Source organism: Schistocerca gregaria, chromosome 1 (assembly GCF_023897955.1).
Source record: "Schistocerca gregaria isolate iqSchGreg1 chromosome 1, iqSchGreg1.2, whole genome shotgun sequence".
NCBI classification, from domain to species: Eukaryota; Metazoa; Arthropoda; class Insecta; order Orthoptera; family Acrididae; genus Schistocerca; species Schistocerca gregaria.
In genome coordinates this window covers 892,391,429-892,415,829 of record NC_064920.1, presented here as the reverse complement: position 1 = coordinate 892,415,829, position 24,401 = coordinate 892,391,429, and the positions used below count along the sequence as shown (strand labels likewise).

Below are 24,401 nucleotides of genomic sequence, written 5' to 3'. Positions count from 1 at the left end.
TCCAATCGTTTTACCAGAACGAACGGCCACCTTGGCCAACAGTTTTGTTAAATTTTCGGTATAAACAGTTACGCATGGTACTAAAGACCACGAACCACGCAAGTTTCTGATTCTATTGCTTAATCAAACCCTTAGGTCCAAGTAATCGTCACGATGATACATACAGACATAAATATGTGTAGACACACTGAAACTTCCCCTTTGAAAAATTTAAGAATGACTGTGCTGGTAAACTTTTTACGTTATTTGATTTTCAAGCTGTTGAGCAAAACTCAAAGTACTCAGACAGTTTTCTCATTACTTATTCTGATCATCATTAAACTGACACACAATATTTTAGCGCAACGCAATCTGACTTTCAATAATCCCTACAAAAGAATGGCCCTGACTAACAATAATTCATGAATCACTTACCTCGCAAAAATCTTCATTACTCGAAGTACTGCAATACAGCAAGCGCCAATACTGCCAGCTAAATAAAAGAAGGCACTAACTACTGATAGGTACAGTTATCAAATGATTTTGATAGAGAACAAACAATGTATTTACCTTAATAGTGTTCAAAAGTCATTATATATATAATTCTGCCATCTCTCTTCCCGCATCCACCACTGCTGACGGCTCACCTCCAACTGCCCAACGCTACGCTCTGTTCACATCCAACTGCCCAACACTACACAAGCGAATATTCCAACAATGAGTCCAACCAGCCACAGACTGCACACAGCACGGTCAGCGATTTTCATAAGAGCGCTACGTGGCGTTACCCACATAAGAGCCTAAACAGCCTACTTACAAAATGTACGATGGAAACCAACAGCCCTTGTCCACAGGGATGTACAGGCAAGCTTTTGCAAGCCCTTCTTAGTGTGCAAGATCAATAGAGTTTAATGCTCTCTCACATAGTACCTGCTGCAGGCTCGTTCATCCGATACTATTGTCGCTGGAACTTTCGCTTAGCGTTTGAGAACTTCTACATATGGCGTTTGGGGCTGTTTGCTTGCGGATGATACGTGATTGCGTCGCCAATTCGCAATCAGTGAGGGGTAAATGAGCGGTTTTTCTGTGTTTATGGCCGCTTAGTGGTCTAACGAAAGTGGCTGGCACCGTGCGCCTCTAAGTTACAAGGCCTACAGCTAATATTCATACTTTAAAGGGAGGACCACAACGCTCGGATCACGGATTTACTTCACATTTTGAACGCTTTTAGTAGTCCATTAGGGCAACATAATGTCGAAATAGTACGACGTACAACTTAGGCGATTTCGAGAAAACGGCAAGAGGAATTTTAAGCAGCCGTGATGCACCGGTGCGTTGCATCCCTGGGCACGCAATGGCGACGATCATGTGGTTATCGTTCAAGCTTCGTAATCTGCGAATCGCTGGATCGAGTCCCGCTCATGCTCTTTTTAAATTTAGGTTTTTTCAACACATGTCATTATTTCGCACTCGTTACATTTGAAAGGTAATATGATGAAATGACACGTGTATTTGAACTGCCGATGTTATTTGGTTCTTTGTTAATTTTTATTGACACAACAAATATTGTCTGTATAGTTGTTGACAAGTAAACGACCAAACACGTAAAGTTTTTCCTCAATATGTATGTCCTTCCTGATTTCCGAAAACCCTTATACCTGCAATCGGGTAAGGTGCCGAGAACTGCTTTGCACCTGGACGCTTCGATCTGCAGACACAGGTTTCAAGGACGAGGGGCAGGCTTGAATAGCCCAAGCCAAACATCGATACGCAAAGGTGAAAATCACTTCATGCAGTTGTACAATGAGTTACAATATGGCAGAATATCAGTGTAATGTACGATGAATCATCGGATATGCTTTCGACATTACAACTGCAGATTTATGATTTTCATACAGACACGAAAAACGTAAATTAAAACGGCATCTGCTACATCGAATGAATGCAGGTTTATCGCATACACAAGGAATCTTCAGAGTCTGAAGAAAGACAAAGCTCATTGCCATCTTGAAAAATTTCTCTCTGACAATATGGATGCAAATCATGCGTAACGCAATATTTTTGTAAATATCGATGCAGGAAATTGGCCATGTACGATTGAATGTATTTTAATATCATCTTCATGACAAGAAATCTCTCGTTCGTTGTCAATCAAATATGAACGAGTGTGAAAGCGCTTGATAAAGTTTATAGCTTCCCGATAGAAATAAGAGTCGCATAATATTTGTGGTACTAACAAAAATTAGTAAATAACAAAATAACATTCGAAATTCAATAAAAGTTCTAGTACCTGTATTTTCATCTTATTACCTTCCAAACGAAATCTCGAAATCGCCTAAGCCGGCCGGTGTGGCCGTGCGGTTCTAGGCGCTTCAGTCTGGAACCGCGTGACCGCTACGGTCGCAGGTTCGAATCCTGCCTCGGGCATGGATGTGTGTCATGTCCTTAGGTTAGCTAGGTTTAAGTAGTTCTAAGTTCTAGGGAGATGTTAAGTCCCATAGTGCTCAGAGCCAATTGAACCATTTTTTTTTAAATCGCCTAAGTAGTACGCCTTCCTACTTACACATAATGTTGTCCTAATGCACTATTAAAAGCGTACAAAGTTTGAAAAGTAAATCCACGATGCGAACGTCGGGGCATATCCTTGTTATATGACTTTTTTTCATTTTTTCTGGCAACTTTTCATGATTCGGTCACTACACTGTATTTCACACGAGTTTTTTTTTTCTGAAACATTGTTGACTGTATGAGAGAAGGTCGTTTTCCTCCAACGAATTCATGATGTTTGAGGTTAGAGCAAGCCCCAGGTTCCCGCGACAAACAGACCTTAGTTGATTTCGGTCTGTAAGTCTGTAAAGCGAGAAAACAGTAAGAAACGTTCTTCTGCTGCCAGAAACGAGCACAATCCGCCTGACTCAAAACAAGCGCAAAAGGTCGGAGGGAGAGTGAAATTTACAGAGGAAACACGCAGTTTCCGGCTGTGACCGGGGGTTCCCCGAGCGCATCGCAATTCCACAGATGGCGGCCGCATCCTGGCGCTCGCCAATCCCAGTCTGGAACGAAGCCAACGTACTGTACCTGCTGGCTGGCTGTCCGGTGTCTCCCCATTCAACAAAACCGGTTTCTTGCTCGCTGTCTGAGTACCACATTCCTTTCCATATTTACACGTTGCGCTGAAAGCGGTGCTGTACACGTAGCATCTGCCACGATTGCGATCATGGGACTTTGTACGCGGCGCCTAGAAACAGTAAAGCGAAGTGCGCTTGTTATGCCTTGCACTGACGTTTCACAGTTAGCAAAGGGATCTGTTCGTTATTTTCAACATTCTGAAGAAGACTACATACCAGGCTAACGGGAAAATCATTCTAGGGAGCGATCAAACGTCGTATACGACTTTTTTTTCTCTGAATTAATATCGAGAAAATCTGCGTTGAGGATAAATTCCTGTGGAGTTTTAAATTCTTCTCGTTTCTCACCACAGGTAAGACGTCGTAAATTTCTTGTTGACTTATAGCACTTACTAACACATACTTCTTCTCAAACTTGCACTGAAGTAGAACGTTGGTCCTCCGACTGCCTGCTGGTTCTGTATTGTAGCGCATTGTCTGTTTTGTACTATATTGTCCACAGTAATGGACATCCATGCACGCAAATGTAGACACCAGAATGAGTGAGGTTTCGGGTGCACCCGGAATCGTGCTCGGATAGCCTAAGTTGTTGAGGCGACTACTCGCGACAGGCGAGAAATTCGGGTTCCAGTCCCGGTCCGGCAAAATTTTTCATTTATTCTGAAATATTCTACTGCTGACGCGGTACCATAATCGCGATTATGAATCATTTCCTGACTGACTGCTGGTTCATTCTCCGCCTGAGGTTACTTGACAGCCGTGTAGAGCCGTGGGCATCGGTGAACCACTTTCCTGGCCTCTCGAAACTGTTGGTACTACTACTGGCGTCCTCTCACCTTGTAAGCAATCTGCTTCTGTGCAGAAACCTACCTCACATGATACTGTACAGAAGTGCGCTTAACTTGCGTCTTAACCGATGAGGCGACGCCGATGGCGGTCGATGCCTATAAAGATACTTACTTACAAAGAGCTGATTTGACTGACAAACATGATAATAAACCAAGCGATCAGCCGTGAAGTGTGTGTGAGTTGGGCGGGGGGGGGGGGGGGGGAGGGGGGGGGGATTCAAAGAACTTGCTGGAACGGGCATTTACACATGAAGTGCTATTAGTTAAGAATCTCTCTCTCTATCTCTCTCTCTCTCTCTCTCTCTCTCTCTCTCTCTCTCTCTCTCTCTCACCCCATCCGAACAGGCCTCGGAAGGCCCAACGGTGCCGACCGACCGACCGCCCTGTCATCCTTACCCGATGTAGCAGCATATCGCTCTCTCACTACTTTTCAGTCAATCTGGCCGTACAACGGCTGAGTCCATCCTGCTTGCCAACTTGCTCGACAGACCTGGGCTGTCACCCATCCAAGTGCTGGCCATGCTCGGGAGTGCTTAACTTCGGTGACCTGATGACAATCCCTTTTATCACTGTGGCAAGCCCGTTGGCATCTGGCCACCTGCTCCATAGTATATCGTTAGTATTCAGTAAAAGATTGAAACATGGCACTGTAAAAAACGAATCATAAAATCAAATGTGTGTGCAATCTTATAGAACTTAACTGCTAAGGTCATCAGTCCCTAAGCTTTCACACTACTTAACCTAAATTATCCTAAGTACAAACACACACACCCATATCTGAGGGAGGGCTCGAACGTCCGCCGGGACCAGCCGCACAGTCCATGACTGCAGCGCCTCGGACCGCTCGGCTAAACCCGCGCGGCTACGAATCAGAAAACGTTTACATGATCGCTAGCATGTCCTCAAGGGTGGTCGCCAAAAGCCACACCTCCCTCACGACAATCAGAGACTCAACCCTTATGCATTTCTGCGTTCTAACCCATATTGCCAAAGACGTTCCCTGCTTGCAGAAAAAGATGCATGCCTGAGTCTTTCGCACCACCATGCTTTTGTGGCCAGGCGACAACAGGTACACAAACACTTAATAAAACAGAAACAGAACCAAGTATTCCCACATGGAAAACTTTCAACTTGTCGCTCCTAGGCTATAGTGGCGGCACTTCAATCGTCATACGAATATACGAATCAAAAAACAAGTAAGCTAGTGGTGGACGCTACCGATCAGCATCCTCCATGTATACACGTAGTCACACTGGCCACTAAATCTCTTTGGAGGCTTAATCTGCTATATGAGGGTATGTAATTGTAATGATTACGCTTATACACGTACGCGTTTTCTTCCTACTATTTTCTGTTATTACGGTCATGACCAATTGAGTTCAGAGACACCGACCTAGACAGAAGCATGCAGCACTTGACGCACAACTCTCGCTCTGCGGTTTTCTTCAATAAGGATCACGTCCAGCGACTCGGGAGCTACTCAAGCTCTCTCATATCCGAGGAGCGATGGACTATTGCATTATCTTGCTTGAGGTACAGGTCGCCTGCGACCCGCTGTAAACGAATAAACGGATGAAAACATCCGGCAAGCCGAGCACCGCCTCTTTTTGTTTTTTAGATGCTCACACTCCACGTTTAAAGCGTATCTCTTTGCGTACTTCGAGCGTCCAGTGAAGGTGTTCCTAATCTCGTGTACCGTGAGGCGAGCAGAGATACATGTAACAGGCCGTGGCTCCTCCATCCCCAAACAGCAAAGTGCCTACTGGATGGATCACTGTTCACCAATTGTGTACGTCCAGCTTTCCATAGCCGGTTCGTGATTTTTGCTCTATGGTCCTGTAACAGTCCGCGATAATAGGTGGCCACACTTGTCATCAATCCATTATTGCCCACAGCAGTCGACTGTGGCAGCGAGGGTTTTTCCGGATTATGAAGCACGGAAAATCCTTGGCACCGTGACACTTAAAAAGGCCAATGGCTCAACATTCTTGGAGATGGAATTTCTCATACATTGGTCATCCATAACCTGTTTTGGATAATGCGTACTAATGTTTGTAATATTTCTGACTTTGCAGCCATCATATTCGGCTACAGGGAGCTGTTTTTAGAGCAGTTGAGAAGGCAGCAGTTGTGAATGACGTAATGTGGTGTGAGATACCGATGACAGATTGTTTGTGAGGTATCAATCTCGTAAGAAACACCGCCTAAATTGTGGTCCCTCTCCGTGATTGTCTGCTGCATTCGGAAGTTGAGCGCCAAAAATGAAACTCTTATATTATTAATATAAGATAAACTTAACAGCGTATTTACTTGCATGTTGCCGGCTGCGGTGGCCGAGCGGTTCTAGGCACTTCAGTCCGGAACCGCGCGACTGCTACGGTCACAGGTTCGAGTCCTGCCTCGGGCATGGATGTGTGTGATGTCCTTAGGTTAGTTAGGTTTAAGTAGTTCTAAGTTCTATGGGGCTGATGACGTCACATGTTAAGTCCTATAGTGCTCAGAGCAATTTGAACTATTTACTTGCATGTCATATTTAAAACATCTCTCAATAGCGTGCTATCATTCCATTATTTCACAAGTATTTATAACCAGCAGAATAATAAACAACTGCAAAACGAAAAGGCAGACGAAGCACTTCGGTGATCTTCGGATCGCGCCTAGATTGTATGGCGGGCAAAGTGGTTCGACTGTAAGATGAGTGCTGGCTTGGCAGTCTCGGAAAACGGACATATTGTCCACTGCGGTATCAGTTAAGATTTCATTAGTAATCCATGGTTTGTAAAAAGAGAGCTGGTTAGGCAGTGCTGGAGGACAGACTTGTTGTCTGCCGCGGTCGGTGTTAGTTAAGACTTTATTAGCAATGTATGGTTATTTGGTACACATAGTTGAGAACAGTTTGACAGTAATTACAGATATACGAATTTCATTAATTTGTTGAAGAATAGAAATAATTTTTTACTCTAAAAAGGAATGTTAATATTGCAATTATTTGTGTTCTGCCAATAAAAAACAAGTGACATAGCGTATAAACAAACTGATTGCAAATTTAATCATTTCTAAAATAACAGTTCCTCGCAAAGCGTTTGTTACAGCCTCGAGATTGCGGATTCACGACCTAAGTGCTGTTTCCTGCGCAGCGGACAAGAACTACAGAAGACTGCAGGTTGGTGAGCATTTATTAGAACTTATGCATTCCACACAGGGCGGGAGAAGCAAATAGGAACTCGCTTGTACTGCAATCTTAGTTCAAAGGGGACCAGTGGCGCATCATCTGCGGTAACACAGAGGAGGAATGGAGAAGAGAAATATTTTTGAGGGAAGGGAATTATCATACGCACGTGTATATCACTTCTCTATCTAACTCTCTCTTTATCAACTTGCCGTATGTTGTGCGTACTGAACTTCTGCTAGATTGTCACGCAGATGTTTCTAACTCAATTGCATATGAGTGTAATTAACGTGTTGACAATGAAATCAAAAGGTTTGTGGACTTGAATCTAGCCCCTCGTAACCATTCTCCTTACCGTCGACCTGACAAGACACGATTCACTACGCGCCCAAACAGCTTCTCTCGTATTTTTCAAACCACACGCCAATCTTGCTTCAGTCATTGCTGCACTGTCGTCTGCTTGAAAACGCTCGCCAATATCTGTCGAGAAAACGATGGACTATGCAACTGCGCAGACTTGCCACGATATGTCCTTTTGTTCCAAGAATATTAACTATTAAAGAGTGACTATATTTCTCTGAGCTCATCTGAATTATTTATCTCAATTGACATGAATAATAACAAGCTGTAGTCATAAGTTTCCTTTAATTTACGTCTATGGTCAGAACGTTTTATTAACAGATTACCGGTTTCGATCTCTAATGACCATCATCATGACTTTGTTTTTATGAAACAGATCTGATGATGGTCATTAAAGACCGAAATCGGTAATCTGTTAACAAAAACTTTGTGAACATAGACGTAAATTAAAGGAAACTTATTACATATACAGGTCACCGTTTTTCGCGACTATGTCGCAGCTTGTGAAGCTGTAGTCAGTCCGCAGCTCCTGGTCTAATGGCTAGCGTTGCTGCCTCTGGATCACGGGGTCCCGGATTCTATTCCCGACCGGGTTGGGGATTTTCTCTGCCCGGAGACTGTGTGTTTGTTTTGTTCTCATCATATCATCATTATTCGTGACAGTGGTTCGATCGGACTGTGTAAAAATTGGACTGTGAAAAAACTGGGACTTCGTACGGTCGCTGATGACCGCGTTTGAGCGCCCTACAAACCAAACATCATCATCAAGCTGTACTCCGAACTGAGACAGGGCCTTCCTGGATTTTCACTTACGGAAATGCAGTTAAGATTTTACGATTAGGATTATAAAGCCTCTGTGATGAAAGTGTCCCTTAACATACTCATTATCAAAACAGCAACTGAACATAAAGGCGATCGCCAGATCTTATTTATAATTCAACTCTTACCTTTTAAGAAACAAGGAATCTAAAGATTAACAACCTGTCAACACGGAGGTCGTTATGTGCACTGCCTGGCAAAAAAAAGTGAAGGACGCAGAAGACAAGGTCGGATGTCATGTGCGCTCCATCGGTGAGTATGTCAGTAATTAGAGTTGTAGTTCTCTGTGACAAGTAGAACGGCCGTTAGCGTTGTTCGTGTTTAGCGCTGCTACTGTGCCTGGTAGGATGCGTAAGGGTTGTGTACAGCGTCAGATGTTGAGTGATCACTGTGAAGCACATAGAGATGTCGCGTAATCGTGTGAGACAGCGTTATCAGCTCCTGGCAGGTTTAGAAAGGGGCGTGACTGTGGGTCTCCATCTGGCCGGCTGGTCGAATCATGCGATATGTAGATTTGTGGGGCATTCAAGAGTGACAGTGGCTCGCTGTTGGGCTGCATGGGGAAGTTAGAGCAAACATACCTGTCGGCGAGACTCCGTTCGACGCTGACCACAGCTAGGGAATAAAGGGAAGACTGCAATTTGCGAACATTGTAATCCCCTTCACATCTGCCCTGCCAACTGATAACAAGTAATGCACTCCCTGCAACATCCAGTGTCATTCCGTACCATTCGTTGGGGACTAGCAGGGTCTGGGATAGGGAATTACTATCCCGTGCTTAGGATGCCGTAACCACAGAAAAAGAAACAGCTGCATCTGGAGTGGTCCCGTGACCGGGAAGTATGGACTACTGATGACGGGCGTTCTGTGGTGTTCCCCGATGAATAGCGATTCTGCACTGCCTCACATGACCATCGTCGGCAAGTATAGTATTTCTGGTGTCATGGTACGGGGAGCCATCGTGTATGACTTAAGGTCATCGCTGATAGTGGCTGAGGGAAGTCTAACGGCACAACGGTACGTCATGGACACACTGCGTCCTCACGTGTTATCCCTCATCCCACAGTACCGTCGTGCCCTTTTTGATCAGAACACAAGGCACGTTTATCTACGAACTGTGTGCGTGATACTGAGTTATTCCCATCGCCAGCGAGCTTCCTAGGTCTCCCACGTGTGTGAGATCAGCTCGGACCTCAGCTCCATCCGAGCCGCAGTATTAAAGACATAAAGGACAAGGTACAACTTGTGGCCCAGCTTGTCTCAAGAGAGACTACAAGAGCTCTATGATACCGTTTCCAAACGAATCAGTGCCTGAACCCAGGCCACTGATAAGTGAGCTCATTCTGCCAAATTCTTTGTCAATTTGACCAGATTTTGTAATCAATGAAATAACACCACTCTCCCTCTCAATCTGTCAAGGTTCATTTCGTCTCTTCTTCTTTGTCAGACAGCGTATTTGTACAATGCACTGCTTCTTTTGGTAAAGGGATAAGTAGCTACCCGCACTGCGTCCTATATTTCTATGAACATTGAAAGGAGTCTGCTGGGACACACTTGTATGTGCCACGCGAATATGATAATATTGATGTAAACTAAAATTAAAAAAGTATATACACTACTGGCCATTAAAATTGCGACACCACGAAGACGACGTGCTACAGACGTGAAATTTAACCGACAGGAAGAAGATGCTGTGATATGCAAATGATTAGCTTTTCAGAGAATTCACAAAGGTTGGCGCCGGTGGCGACACCTACAACGTGCTGACATGAGGAAAGTTTCCAACCGATTACTCATACACAAACAGCAGTTGACCGGCGGTGCCTGGTGAAACGTTGTTGTGATGCCTCGTGTAAGGAGGAGAAATGCGAACCATCACGTTTCCGACTTTGATAAAGGTCGGATTGTAGCCTATCGCGATTGCAGTTTATCGTATCGCGACATTGCTGCTCGCGTTGGTCGAGATCCAATGACTGTTAGCAGAATATGGAAAATTGGTGGGTCAAGAGGGTAATACGGAACGCCGTGCTGGATCCCAACGGCCACGTGTCACACTAGCAGTCGAGATGACAGGCATCTTATCCTCATGGCTGTAAAGGATCGTGCAGCCACGTCTCGATCCCTGAGTCAACAGATGGGAACGTTTGCAAGACAACAACCATCTGCACGAACAGTTCGACGACGTTTGCAGTAGCATGGACTATGAACTCGGAGACTATGGCTGCGGTTACCCTTGACGCTGCATCACAGACAGGAGCGCCTGCGATCGTGTACTCAACGATGAAGCTGGGTGCACGAATGGCAAAACGTCAATTTTTCGGATGAATCCAGGTTTTATTTGCAGCATCATGATGGTCGCATTCGTCTTTGGCGGCATAGCGGCGAACGCACATTGGAAGCGTGTATTCGACATCGCTATACTGGCGTATTACCCGGCGTGATGGTATAGGGCACCATTGGTTACACGTCTCGCTCACCTCTTGTTCGCATTGACGTCACTTTGAACAATGGATGTTATATTTCAGATGTGTTACGACCCGTGGCTCTACCCTTCATTCGATCCCTGCGAAACCCTACATTTCAGCAGGATAATGCACGACCGTATGTTGCAGGTCCTGTACGGGCCTTTCTGGATACAGAAAATGTTCGACTGCTGCCCTGGCCAGCACATTCTTCATATCTCTCACCAATTGAAATGGTTGCCGAGCAACTGCCTCGTCACAATACGCCAGTCACTACTCTTGATGAACTGTGGTATCGTGTTGAAGCTGCATGGGCAGCTGCACCTGTACACGCCATCCAAGCTCTGTTTGACTCAATGCCCAGGCGTATCAAGACCGTTATTACGGCTAGAGGTGGTTATTCTGGGTACTGATTTCTCAGGATCTATGCACCCAAATTGCGTGAAAATGTAATCACATGTCAGTTCTAGTATAATATATTTCTCCAATGAATACCCGTTTATCATCTGCATTTCTTCTTGGTGTAGCAATTTTAATCGCTAGTAGTGTAATAAACGATATATGTCTCTGACAGGCTTTATAATGTGGATCGCCGACTGCACGACAGCAGAGCCAATGATACTGCTTCTGGTCTGAGATTGTAGTATTGTAGTATGAGAGTGCTTGGCGCACAGTTGTAGGAAGCTGTCTATGTCGAAAGATGATGGAGTAGGCAGTGTTTGTGGTGTTCTGTGAGAAACCACCAGATGTTAGATTAATGTAGGAATCACGAGAACATGTAAGCAAATGTCTTCTCCCAAGCAAGGTAAAGATGTTAAACAATTATGATTTTCGCTTCGCCAGCGCGTTAGTATAGGTGAGTTGGCTGATAATCTGTAATTGTTGAGTAGCCCCAGAATATACGTAAACGGAGTTGATAAAAAGACTTGGTAGATATTTCGCTTTTGTAATGTTTCTGAGATTTATGAACAGAGTTATATGTGATTTGATCATTTCTATTTATGCCCTTTTAGTGAGATTAGATAATACTTGCTGCACAAATCTCATTGTTTGTGTGTCAATTAGTAAAATGTAATTTCAATTGTCAAATGTTTTTGCAAAGACAAATTTAACTTGCAATATAATTTTGCGAAAAAAAATCATTTTTATTTTTCACCACAACCAGTACCGCGTCCCTGTCCAGGTCACACGTTTTTCAAAGCAGTTGGATTTTCTTAAATGTTTTCATTTATCAGCCAAAAGAATTTCAAGTGCACTTCAAAGTATTACGACCAGCATTGCACACTGCTGAGCCTATAGCTATCATTTTTATTTTTATGAGAGACCAGAATATATCGCGTTCCACCGTTGCTGCTTTAGAGGTAAGACAATTAATTTGTTATGTGCACACAGACCAAAGTTATCAGTATTGAACAGGGCCAGAGGATTCAGTGCCTAAGAGGCTGAATGTATTATGCAATGACTGTTTCTTTATTGCTGTTGGGAGTTGCATTGCCCAAACAGTTCGTATAAAGTTGTTGTTAACAATAACATAGAGTAAGCACACCACCTGCACTTACAATACGCAACACGATCATTAGAGTTATGTATCCAGGTTTGTATGTACTCGCCATCATTCAATGTATTCCATACAAAGGAGAATAATTTTACTAAGTATCCAAATGGTTTACTTAATACTTATTAAAAGAACGTTACAACATTATCCGTCGCTAGTTTAATTAGGGCCATTGGAAATTTTAGTTAGGGTGTAGAACTCGGAGGTATACATAGAAAGTTTAAGAACTATAGCCGTGTTGTGCCAACATGCCATCCCAGGTCCCGTTTTAGATCTGAATACAGCGTAATTATTATTCATGTCAGTTCATTTAAATAATACAGAGGAGCTAAGAAAAATGTAGACACTCTTTGATAGTTAATATCTTTGGAACAAAATGACGTCATTGCAATTTTGCGCGGTAGCGTAGTCCATTGTTTTTTCAACAGATCTTGGCGCGTTTTCAAGCAGATGACAGAGCAGCAATGAATGAAATAAGACGTTTGGGCATCGCAAGATCGTATTAAGGCGGTAATGGAAGTACGAAAACATGATGGAAGTACAAAGGCGATGGGGTAAGGTGTACGAGGGTAATCCCAAAAGTAGGGTCTCCTATTTTTTTATAAGCACATAGACCTGTTCATTTCTACAATGGTTTACATCAGTTTACAGCTTGAACATTTAGCTATTTTTCGACATAATCACCATTTCAGTCGATGCATTTTTGTAGATGCTGTAGCAGTTTTTGTATGCCCATGTCATACCAGCTCGCCGCCATGATGTTCAGAAAATTATGAACGTCTTCTTTCATCTCGTCGTCGGTGCTGGGTCGCTTTCCGGCCAAATATTCTTTTAACCAGTCCAGAAAGCTGTCCTGTTCGGCTGCAAGACGGTGAAGAAATGCGCGGGAAGCATCAACTCGTTGCCGCATGTGGTCCTCAGTCAGTATGCGTGGCACCCATCTTGTGCACACCTTCCGGTAGTTCAATGTTTTCGTTTAAATTCTGTAAGGGTGCTTCGGAAAACCTCAGGAACTAACGTGCCGAAATCATCCAGGGAGATCCGCAGACCTTCACGCATGCTTTGCTCAACCTTCAACACTGTCTACTCAGAAATTAACGGTCTCCCGCTCCTTTGTTCGTCGTGAATTTCGTTCGGTCCGACCAGCTGCAGACTCTCTACACTGCTTCCGAGCATTTTTGGCATCCATGCACGACTCGCCATACACTTCCGTCAATTGGCGATGGATTTCAATCGGCGCAGTACCCTTTGCGTTCAGAAACCGAATAACTGCGCGCAATTCGCACTTGGCGGTAACATCCAACGGGAACTCCATTCTCAACGGCTGCCGAGCGAAGACTGAGGGCCAGAGCGCGGCTTGCGAGTGTTTAACACAGCGCGTGAAGCACTCCTCATAACAGTGTGACCAACTGCCACACAGAGTTCTGTGCTTGTAAAAAACAGGAGACCTTACATTTGAGATTACCCTCATACATAACTCAGCCACCAACATGTACAATAATTTACAGTATTTGGAGTAAACCTGAAGCCGATATGCATAAGGAAAAATCTGACCGACCATACGACGAGTTCTGAACGCAGCAAAGTATAAAGTTAGGTTCTAAGTACGCTGTACGCAGTGAACGGCGACGACCCGGAACGAAGGGTGGAGTACTGCGAGTGGTTTGAAGACGTGCTTCGCAAGGATGAACGCTTTGCTGGGATGGTTATCTGTTCTTACGAGGCACAATTCAAGCAGAACGTACAGGGACTGCGTATACTGGACTGCAGAAAATCCCCCACGTTCACGCGGACAAACATGTTAATGTATCCTGTGTTAACGTGTGGTGAGGTCTGACATCGCGCGGTTTGATTCGCTCATTCTTCTTCGAAGGTACCGTAACTGATAAGGTGTATCTTCATATGCTGAAACATCGATTTTACCTGCAATCCGAGCGGTGTTGCAAATGAAAGGTTTTTACCTACAAGAGGGTGCTCCGCCTCACTATTTTACAGATGTCAGACGAAAGTGTGCCTGGACGATTGATAGGTGGAAGAGCTGTTGAGCACCCACGACGGCCTCCAGACCCTACACCTCTACGGGGGACCTTGAGAAATGTTTATGAACAGAAGCCAGCTACACTGAATGAGCTACGAGAAACCATCGAGGCGTCCCGTGCGGCAACATTGACAGCCGTAGTTCGGTCAGCAGTTCAGCGGCATCTACTTTGTTTGCCTGTTGATGACAGTCACTTTGAACGAATAAAATAACATACCCCTCCATGCTCGAATTGTAATGGTGTGTCATTTTGTTCCATTAATATAGACTCTGAAGGAGTGTCTATACTTTTCTCGATGCCTCTGTAGTATGTGCTAGATTTTATAATCAATGTTCAGAACGAACAAAATAGTTGAATAAAATAACAGCTTATTTCGCAAATATGTCTACTTTAACAGCCCTGGCTCGCATTCGTACTCATCACTATCTCTGAAATTTCATTTTCACTATTGTCTGTGTCATTCTGGGTTGTTCGTCATGAAAGCCACGACCCTTTAGATGAGACACTATATATCGCAATTACTGTTAGTCACACACACACACACACACACACACACACACACACACACACACACACACACACACTAGGTTACTTTGTGACTGAGCGGTTCTAGGCGCTTCAGTCTGGAACCGCGCGACTGCTAAGGTCGCAGGTTCGAATCCTGCCTCAGGCATGGATGTTTGTGATGTCCTTAGGTTAGTTAGGTTTAAGTAGTTCTAAGTTCTAGGGGACTGATGACCTCAGAAGTTAAGTCCCATAGTGCTCAGAGCCATATTTGTGAACTTTAACTACTTGAGTCACTTTAAACCAGATCGCTGTTTGTTTATTAATTGCCTTTCACAACCTATCCATTCGTACTATAAATGAGCACTCTTCAACTTATCGCGCATTCACTGTGCTATTCATCGTCTACGTTAATCTTGCATTTTACGTTCACTGTATTACCATGTAAAACTTTTCCTAAAAACTCTCACTGCCTCCGTTCGACTCACAAGACGTTTTTAAACAAAACGTTTTTAAACAAAACGTTTTAAACAAAACGTTTTTAAACCGCACGCGCGCTTGAATAAAAAACGTCATATTGTCAGTACTACAATGCTGAACGACTGTGTGCCGGTTTACTGAAAAGCTTCGCCTCAGTAGATAACAGAACGTCTACAAGGATTATAGGAGAATGTCGTTCACCGATTTTGATTTTGACGAAGGAAACATCAAAGAATTTCGTTGTGGTATTGACAACTGCCTAAACGAGGACGGCCAGACATGTTACTAAACTCATCTGTTTCAGTTTTGAAAAATCAAGAAACCACGAGACAGTTACTTAATCCACAATCCTTTATTGTCTACAATTTTCAAAATGGACTTGTACATTTGCGGCTGTCCCATAAGAAGAACTCTGCTCATTTCCTTCAACTTTCCTTTTAATCATTCATAATATCGTTGAGTCACTATGTCAGGTTCTGAATAGAAGTCATCATACTGACTAGAAGACTAATATTATGACTGTTAGACAGCAGTTCTTTTTGAAATAGTTAGCTTTAAATAAGTGTTGAATGTTCAGCATTTGCAGTGTTTACGCTTATTCGCCACTTCTTACTCCAAGTTCCTGACTCTGTTAGTGACCGTAGCTGTGTGAACGCCACCCTTCTCCTTAATTACAACAGAAATCTTTGAACCTATGTTAAAATTACCTATGTTATTTGAACAATGATGTATCACAAATCCTTACAATTCATTCCAAATGAAGCACTTACGTCCGCCAGAGAACTTCTGAATGTCCCCCCCTCCCCTCTACATAGCTCACAGGCGGGGTGTTTCCGAGGACCACGGCACTTTCGCCTGAAATTTGTCTGCAGATTCCATGCAAATACGTCCACTATTGCTTATGTCCTACACGAAAATGCCCCTGGCCACTTAACGAAGCGGACTGCTCGACGCGAGATTACGTGCGCCACGGGCCACATGGCGTAAGCGGCAATGATGAGCGAGCCGTCCGCCAGGTGTCTCTGGCGAGAGTGGGCGTCGCGGCGTTACCATGGCGACCACTCGCCGCCTTTTACTCTCTGCAGAGGGACCACGTAGTTCAGTGTGCCGGCGACTACGGAGTGCGATGGAGGCGCGGTGGAGAGTGCTGTTGATATCGCTGCTGGCGTGTAGCGCCGTCGCGCAAGACGTCGAGAGCGTCTACACGCAACCGCCGGAGGGACTGCTCATCGAACCCATCACCGTGTGCCCCTTCAACGACACGTGGCCGTGCGTGCCAAAGTGCTGTCACATGGGCTACTCGCTGGCCAAATCTTCGGAAGGCTGTCAGCCCTCGGATCTCCCTTTCGACCCGATATTCGCCGGGGGAATCGACGTCGGCCCCAACTGTCTCAACTGCAACCTCATTGTGGGTGAACCTTGTCCGAACAAGTGAGTCAAAACTTCATTCATGGAAATTCTAATTTTGCATAATTTAAGATTTCGACGTAGTTGGCAGTCAAGATACAACCTTGAAAGTTATTGGACAGCGTCTTTTTCATGTCTTATCATTAAAACACTGTTGTGAACTTCTTTGGAAGTTCTCAAATTCTGGAGGAGCTGGGTTACAAAAATCCCCTCCGACAATAAAATCTTGTTTTCTCATTATTTTCTTGAATCGCTGAATATGTAGTGTTAACAACCGTCCTGGTTTTTGCGAACATGTCTGATTTTTTTCCACGCTTTTTCTGATATGTCAGGCTAGGAAATGTTAAGACTGTTTGATAACGAAGTTTCATTTCATTTTCTAACGATTTTCAGAGTACCCTACCTAACTGGACTGGACTATAAAAGGCACGTCCTTGGCTGTATTTTTGTCAAGAGATTTACAACCTGTGGGGTCATTGTTTGTAGAAACGTTGCGTTCGTACTTTACGTATGCTATATATCGATTCGGGATATTGTAGTTTGTCTGTTATTGTCTCATTACTTTCGCGCTTGGGAACAACTTGTTAGTTAACCATTTGAAATTGAAGTTTTCCTATGTCTTAGACATTAGAAGATTCATTTAGAATTTTTGTGAAGTGCCGTCAGTGTATGCCATTGCATCTTGCTGATTGGAAGTATGTCAACTTCTAAGGGCAAACAGGAGTGCCTGCAGAAAAAGGCAGTGCAAGTTCTTAGGCAGTTAAAAGCAAAATTATACGTCTTGTATTTGGACGAAAATAAAATTTAAAAGGAAACACCAATGGAAAAGGTTGAATGTTGTTTAAATTTAACCGCCTTCTTCATGTAATAGTGTTGTTTAATAGTACAGCAGATATTTCATGTTTTGTTCTTCTCGGGCAGTTTAGAGTATGTTTATTACCACGCTGTGAAATATAAAGTTTGAGCCTAAATAAGTTGTCAGGCTTTTTTTTTAAATGTCTTATTTTCGCGAAGAACTGTTCTACATTCGATAATTTTGAGTTTACAAACCTATTAAGAAATGTTTCTTTATTGATAACTCTACGGTCTGTTTAGGGTAAAAGTTATAGAGAACATCACTTCCATATAGCAGATATCTACATCATATGCATAAAAATATTCACAGAGAATGGTCCCTTGTCTAACACACGTTTCTAAACTTAACTTGCAGTTTTTCATAATAATACATTTATATATGGCTTGAACGTAAACAGTAGGTTGTGCTACAGGTCAGTCTTTACCACAACCTGTATTCGGGGTTGTCTGTTCTATCACTCGCAGAGATATGCGTTCATAAGTACTTTCACATTTTGTGGTATGTGACTTGAAGTATTACCAAGGGACAGATATGACATTCACTCAAGAAGTCATCAAAATTCGTAATGAAGAGATGACTGAACTATGAGCTACTCGACTACAACCAACGACCATTTACCATGTCTGAACAGTTTGTATACAGCAAATAATTGTTAACGAAGACAGCTGAATACAGCCTTAATATAAGCGTCGAAGTGCGACACTGCACTTTTTTCGAAGTTTAATTCTTTTTGCTTTACATAATCTACAAGGTACTGACTCGTCTAACGTAAATGTCAACATTTTCTCTCATACTCTGTTGTTTTCGAAGTATGTTGCACTAATCCACATTGGTCATGGATGACAAGAGATGTTGTACAACTGGACAATTAATGCAATGATCCTGACACATTTAAATGTTTTCAACGTGCAAGAGAGATATTGAAGTTAAAATCTTCTGGGTTATTAGGCCGCGTCATGTTTCTTCTAAAATGTTCGACGTTTCGACCCCTCTGCTGGGATCTTCCTCAGGAGAGGGGTCGAAACGTCGAACATTTTAGAAGAAACATGACGCGGCCTAATAACCCAGAAGATTTTAACTTCAGTGACAACGGCCACGAAAGCCTGCAGACTTAAATAAGAGAGATATTGGTTGCTGTAAATCAGGGACTCAGGATTGGTACCATTTTCCCTATTCCTACCTGAACCGGTGGAAACATGACAGGTGACATGGTGACGTATTACGTATTCTCAATTGCAGAACCACATAAGTTGCCTTGCCGGCTTTCATAATGAATCCGCAAGCATAAAAACATCGACGAGAGCCTACACTTCTTGATGAAATAAGAGCCTGATGCTATTACCGCAGAGAGCTGTGAAGTTACGCACTGGGCGAAAAGAAGTGCGTGGGTCGAATTTACAGGAGACATCAAGTTATACAAAGAAGAGTGGTGCAAAAGGATGCAGGCTTGTTAAACTGACGCGAAGATTGAGATACCCTGTCCCGAAAACTTCTCAACTGTCTAATTCTGGAATAAGAAAGCCTAATATAACGCGAAAACGTACGTAGAAAATTTTGAAATCATCTCTAGAGCGAAATGTGAGATGATTCTTCAGCCTTCATGTTAGTAACAACAGTATATCTAAATTACCGTACTTTCAATTTTGTATTCGTAAATAAAGGAGAAATAGCAACTCGTGGTGCCATAAGAAGTGCACCCTGTCATGCACTTAGTCTATTTTTAACGCTGTAGACTAGAATATCATTACTCTTGACCCGCCAAGAAATTTTAATGGGAACATAGAGGAAAAAGTGCATTAATCACAATTCGCACAATCTTACCGTTAACACGAGGTTGGTAGGAGCGAATACATCACCGTTGTGTGAACCATGTAATACTTGGTCCCGATATCTTCAGTGTTTCATGGAGTGCCAAAACTCCAGACCAGCAAACGTGTGCCGGTACGCGACTGCAGAGGACCGCACAAATTTGCTGGGATGTCACCCGGTCTCACGCTCCTCAGCGTTGTACTCCGTCTGCAGGCCACAAAGAGACGTTTCATAGCAACTATTTGTATACTTTGTTACGGGCACGTGCTGTCCGATTATGGTTGCCTAGCACTGTATTACACAGGAAGCGGCGAGTGTTACCCACAGATACACTACACGAGCAAAGCTGGGTGGAGTCCGGGCTATCCCATACAGATAGTGTCTCTGTGTTTTTCAACACTACTGCAGCAAAACTTCGCAACTGATCACTGCCGATGTACTCTGATTGAGGTTTTTCTGTGATTTTTCCGGAACGGGTCCTTTGCTAAGCACGAGTCCGTTCTTTTCTCATTCGTCTACATCAGAGCTCTGTAATTTATCCACATCGACGGCTCAGTAAATTGAAACCATTTTCCTACTCGTTCTTCCTCGCCGAGCTTCCTGAATCAACCCGATGCATTTGAGCCGGCCGTAGCGGCCGAGCGGCTCTTGGTGCTACAGTCTGGAACCGCGCGACCGCTACGGTCGCAGGCTCGAATCCTACCTCGGGCATGTATTTGTGTGATATCTTTTAGTTAGGTTTTAGTTCTAAGTTCTAGGGGACTGACGGCCTCAGAGGTTGTCCCATAGTGCTCAGCCATTTGAGCCATTTTTTACGCATTTGTCAGCATGAGAAATTAAATAACAAGACTTCCACAGTTTGTATTACTAAGTAGACAATTTCGCTAAGCTTCATCTAAACACGCATTGGCAAATTTGCACTAAAATTTCAGACCATGAGATTGAGGTTGTCAGCACTGACACATCCACTATTGCATCCAGTTTCGAAGATATCTAATTTCGGCATATTTATCTGGTTCAGATTTCTTTCAGGAAGTTCTTTAATTTTGATTCCGTCATTTATTCGCAGCTTCGTTAGGTATTATCTTTCATAACTGTGGCAAGTAAAAATTCGGTTTCTCATATTTATTGTCTCTCGACAATGCTTGGGAGATCATAACTAATGCCGAAACTGCGGTAGATAAGTGATCACCCATATATCATATAAAAGTCACGGAGAAGGGAATGCTTAAAGCAGTGCCTTCTTCTGTGACAGTTATTCTTAATTGTTGTTAGACGTAGCTGTATCTTTATCTGGCCCTGTTATCGGTAGAGGTTATTTTATTTTCCATAGTGACAAACAATATGCCACTGTTGCGAAAAAGTGGAAACACTAGGAAAAAGTAAACTAAGACATTGTCATTGCATCTCTTGGAATAAGTGTTTATACCTTGCAACTCGATTTTTGTGGCAAGAAATACATGACTTTACATGTAAAATAACGCAAATAAGAAAACATAAAGGGTGTAAAAGACTCAAGATGTTGTCGTGTAGTTAATTGTGTATTAACACTGAGTGTGGAGAACATCTCATCTCGTCAAGAATACCACTGACTAAAAGGTTAACGAGAATGGCTGAGAGCTATCGAAATATCGAACGAAGTATTATTCACAAGTGAAGCAGCTATAACATGACAGTGGCTGATAAAAATGCCGCCTTACAAGATTTTTGGTGATCAACGTAATAATTGCTTATGAAGAAGAGAAATTTATGGTAATGGCGGTTCGGACTTGCTGTCAGGTAAAAAGCTGAAGACTAATGGCTGTACGAATAACATACAACCACATTTTATGAATTAACTCCACAACTCTGCTGAGGAAAATTCTTATCTGGTTAACACAGGCAACGTTGCAAAGTTTTCACCTTCGCTTGGACCAGGAGACTCTTTCACAATTAACAATGACACTATATGAAATGGAGTTTCTCCCATGTCTAGACCGTAAGCTGTTTTTGCGAGACTCCTTCGGATTCCCAACTCAGACTGTGTGAGATACAGTCAGTTTACGACCCTCCTGCAGTCAACAGACCACGTACTTGCCAAGGAATTGCCGGATACTGCTGAGTGTGAGCAACACGTCGGCGACAAGTTTCTATTTAGACCTCGCTGACAAACCCATTAAGTGCATGCCGCTGCCTTGTGCAATAGTTTCTTATTTTAGTTCCCTTACGCTTGCACTGCGCCACTCCTTATGCAGCTTGGTGTGCACGTCCCAGCTCAGATCCTATGTTCACCACCCGTCGTCCGCAGCACGTCCCAGCTCAGATCCTATGTTCACCACCCGTCGTCCGCAACAATCTATACATTCTTCGTAAGGTAGCTTTATTTTTAACTACAAATGGCTCTTTGGTCATTGTCGCTAATGCTATGGTGCAAGACCCAGGACGTAAGAGTTTCCTTAAATAAACAAACTGCGAATAGGACTCTAGCTCGGAGGGTTACGAACAAACACTATGATGTATACAGACAGTTCATTCATCCTGGGAGTCCAGAACATCGACGATCTTTGCCCCCTATCGATATCGAGCGGACACATTCGGATAACAAATGCAAAGAAAGATATTATTTTCGTGTGATATAATTACAAATTAACAATTATAGGATTTCTCCTTTACTTGTAATGTGCAACATTGTTTCTTGCCAAATTTCGTGAATCTAGGCCAACAGCAAGTACCCTATAGGTTTTGATAAGTGAGTTTGCGAGTATCAAAATAGGACGTACATGGCCCTTGAGAGAAACTTAAATTTTTTACACCGCCAGGGGACTGGACAACAGAGTGGTCCTATAAGGGTTCCTTTTTAGCGATAGAGGTATGGAATCCTAAAAATTACAATGATTATAAGCAACAAGATGATGTAGTGGCGTTTAGTCAATCATAGAAACCTTGTACCCATATCTAGCATTAAATCACAGACCTCAGTAGTGGTTCAAACAGTTAGGACGTATATCACTGATGCTTTCATCATGTGAGGATGTTCAACTTGTCACACGTCTCTTCTCAGAGCAAATAGCCTGCATACAAGCACAGGTCCCGTCTCTCCATCTGGTCTTCCTTTTTTAGGCTATGGTTCAGTGCGTTCCAGTACATCCATGTTTTTGTTAATGGCCCTTGAATGGTCTTTTCACAGTAATTGAGCATAAAGGATTTAGTGTCTTCCTTTAGGTGTATATGGAATTGTCCATTTTCACCAATAACGTAGGTGGCAAATTTCGTACAGTATATCAATATATTCCCGTATCCATTGAAAGGTTTTTTGCCGCATACTACGTGTTCATCCCGTTTCGATAGAATTTTAATTACTGTGGAAAATTCTTAAGAATTTGGAGAGTAGCTGCTGTTCGTAATTTAAACTCTAAATTTCGTAGTAAAGGCTGCAATAATAAAACATTTCTGCAGCTACTTACGTACGATAAACTGGTAGGATTCAGGACTTAACATACGTGGTCTTAAATACGTATAAGGTTGACGCGAGACAGGCGCGTGATAAAGCATCACCCTCCGTCGCAGAGAGACCACCACGGGTCGCCGTGGCCTTTATCAGTGTGTCCGACAAACGCATCAGATAGCGGCAGACGAGTGAGTATCGCAGGGCCACGAGAGGTACGTACAGCTATCTCGCAACACACGCGCCGTGTAGCCATTCTATACAGTTACCTTTATTTCTACAAATTCTGTAGTCGAAGGCTACCATTTTATTTACCGAAAGAATTAAGGGGCAGACTTCTCACAAAGAAATCTTATTACCCAATGTTAATTCATAGACGAAACTTAGTTTAGCGTACGAATTTGCAATGTTAATTGGATAAACTGGCAACACAAAAGTTTTATCTGGTAGCTGTGATGTCATAACATGATACCCCGGTGAGGACTTACTGGATGCAATGCTAATAACATTGTTTTTGCGTGTGTGGATCCGTTAAATTAATTTACAGCTTACCGAATTTGCTGTGGCTCAAAATTAGCAAAGCGGCTTGAGTTGATACTTCACTCTAATAGTGCGGGCGTCACTGAAACAAGTCCTCAATTGTGAAGCTTAAATAAGAATGTAACGATTCCGAACCTTCCATCTTAACCAAAAAATTTACGCAAACGTAATGATTACACTCGAAAATATTTGACAGTGTCGTAACAGCTACAGACACGTAGGGAGATTGACGTAAACATCCTAGGAAGTTTTCGCTGCTTTATTATCATCGTGCTTAGAATCTACCTAAGTACAGTAACATTACCGTGTTTAGGTGACCACATTGTGATGCACAAGGAAAATTAACTTATCTGTGGTACATCAGACGTAATTTGGTTGCCGTCTTCCGGCTGAGAACGGCATAGCGATCTGTACTTACTAAACTTTTCAGTCCATCACATACTCTGATATTACACAAGCACTTAGATGGTCGACGTTGATGTGACGTAAAAGAGCATACCACCTACAGGTCATCGTTTGTTAATTTCCAGCACAGTTGTGGCACATACTTTAACGTTGCTCTAATACGATGCACTTCTCAACTCAATTCGCAAAATCGAGATTCAAAGTTTTACGAGCCTGTGGAACGCTGTAAGAGAGTGCTAGCCGTCCAGAAATGGCTTTAGCGCAACACCTAAGGTGGTAGACCATAATTCCGCCCGCATTGCGTTATTCTTACCATTTTCTCTTTTTCCTAATCTTCTATCAGGTACTCGCATTCCTGCAACGAATCACCTTTATACGGAAAGGAATGGTGGTGGTGGTGGTGGTGGTGGTGGTGGTATTACGGTAATGGTATATTATGTGATTATATATGGAGCGCTAGCATCGCTGTAGCTGTCTGACATCTAATGTTTATCAATGTGGCTTCGAAATTCACATCATGCGTCGCATCTACAACGAAATTGATAGAAATGTACGAGGCAAGTGGACTACTGTATGCCTTATGTCATCCGGAATACAAAAATAGAACTGGAGCTATA

The 24,401-nt window shown here is 43.1% G+C and overlaps 1 protein-coding gene across 2 annotated transcripts in view; it reads left to right on the top strand.

Moving 5' to 3' along the window:
* The first annotated feature begins 16,409 nt into the window (after nucleotides 1–16,409).
* The window catches only part of LOC126273757 (G-protein coupled receptor Mth2-like), a 114,634-nt gene continuing 106,642 nt past the window's right edge, over nucleotides 16,410–24,401 (top strand). The window contains exon 1 of one of the 2 annotated variants that reach the window (XM_049977058.1): nucleotides 16,410–16,774. In XM_049977058.1, the coding sequence (XP_049833015.1) occupies nucleotides 16,470–16,774 (305 nt within the window). In that variant the 5' untranslated portion in view covers nucleotides 16,410–16,469. The remainder of the gene's footprint in view (nucleotides 16,775–24,401) is intronic. The other variant, XM_049977057.1, reaches the window with a different exon arrangement.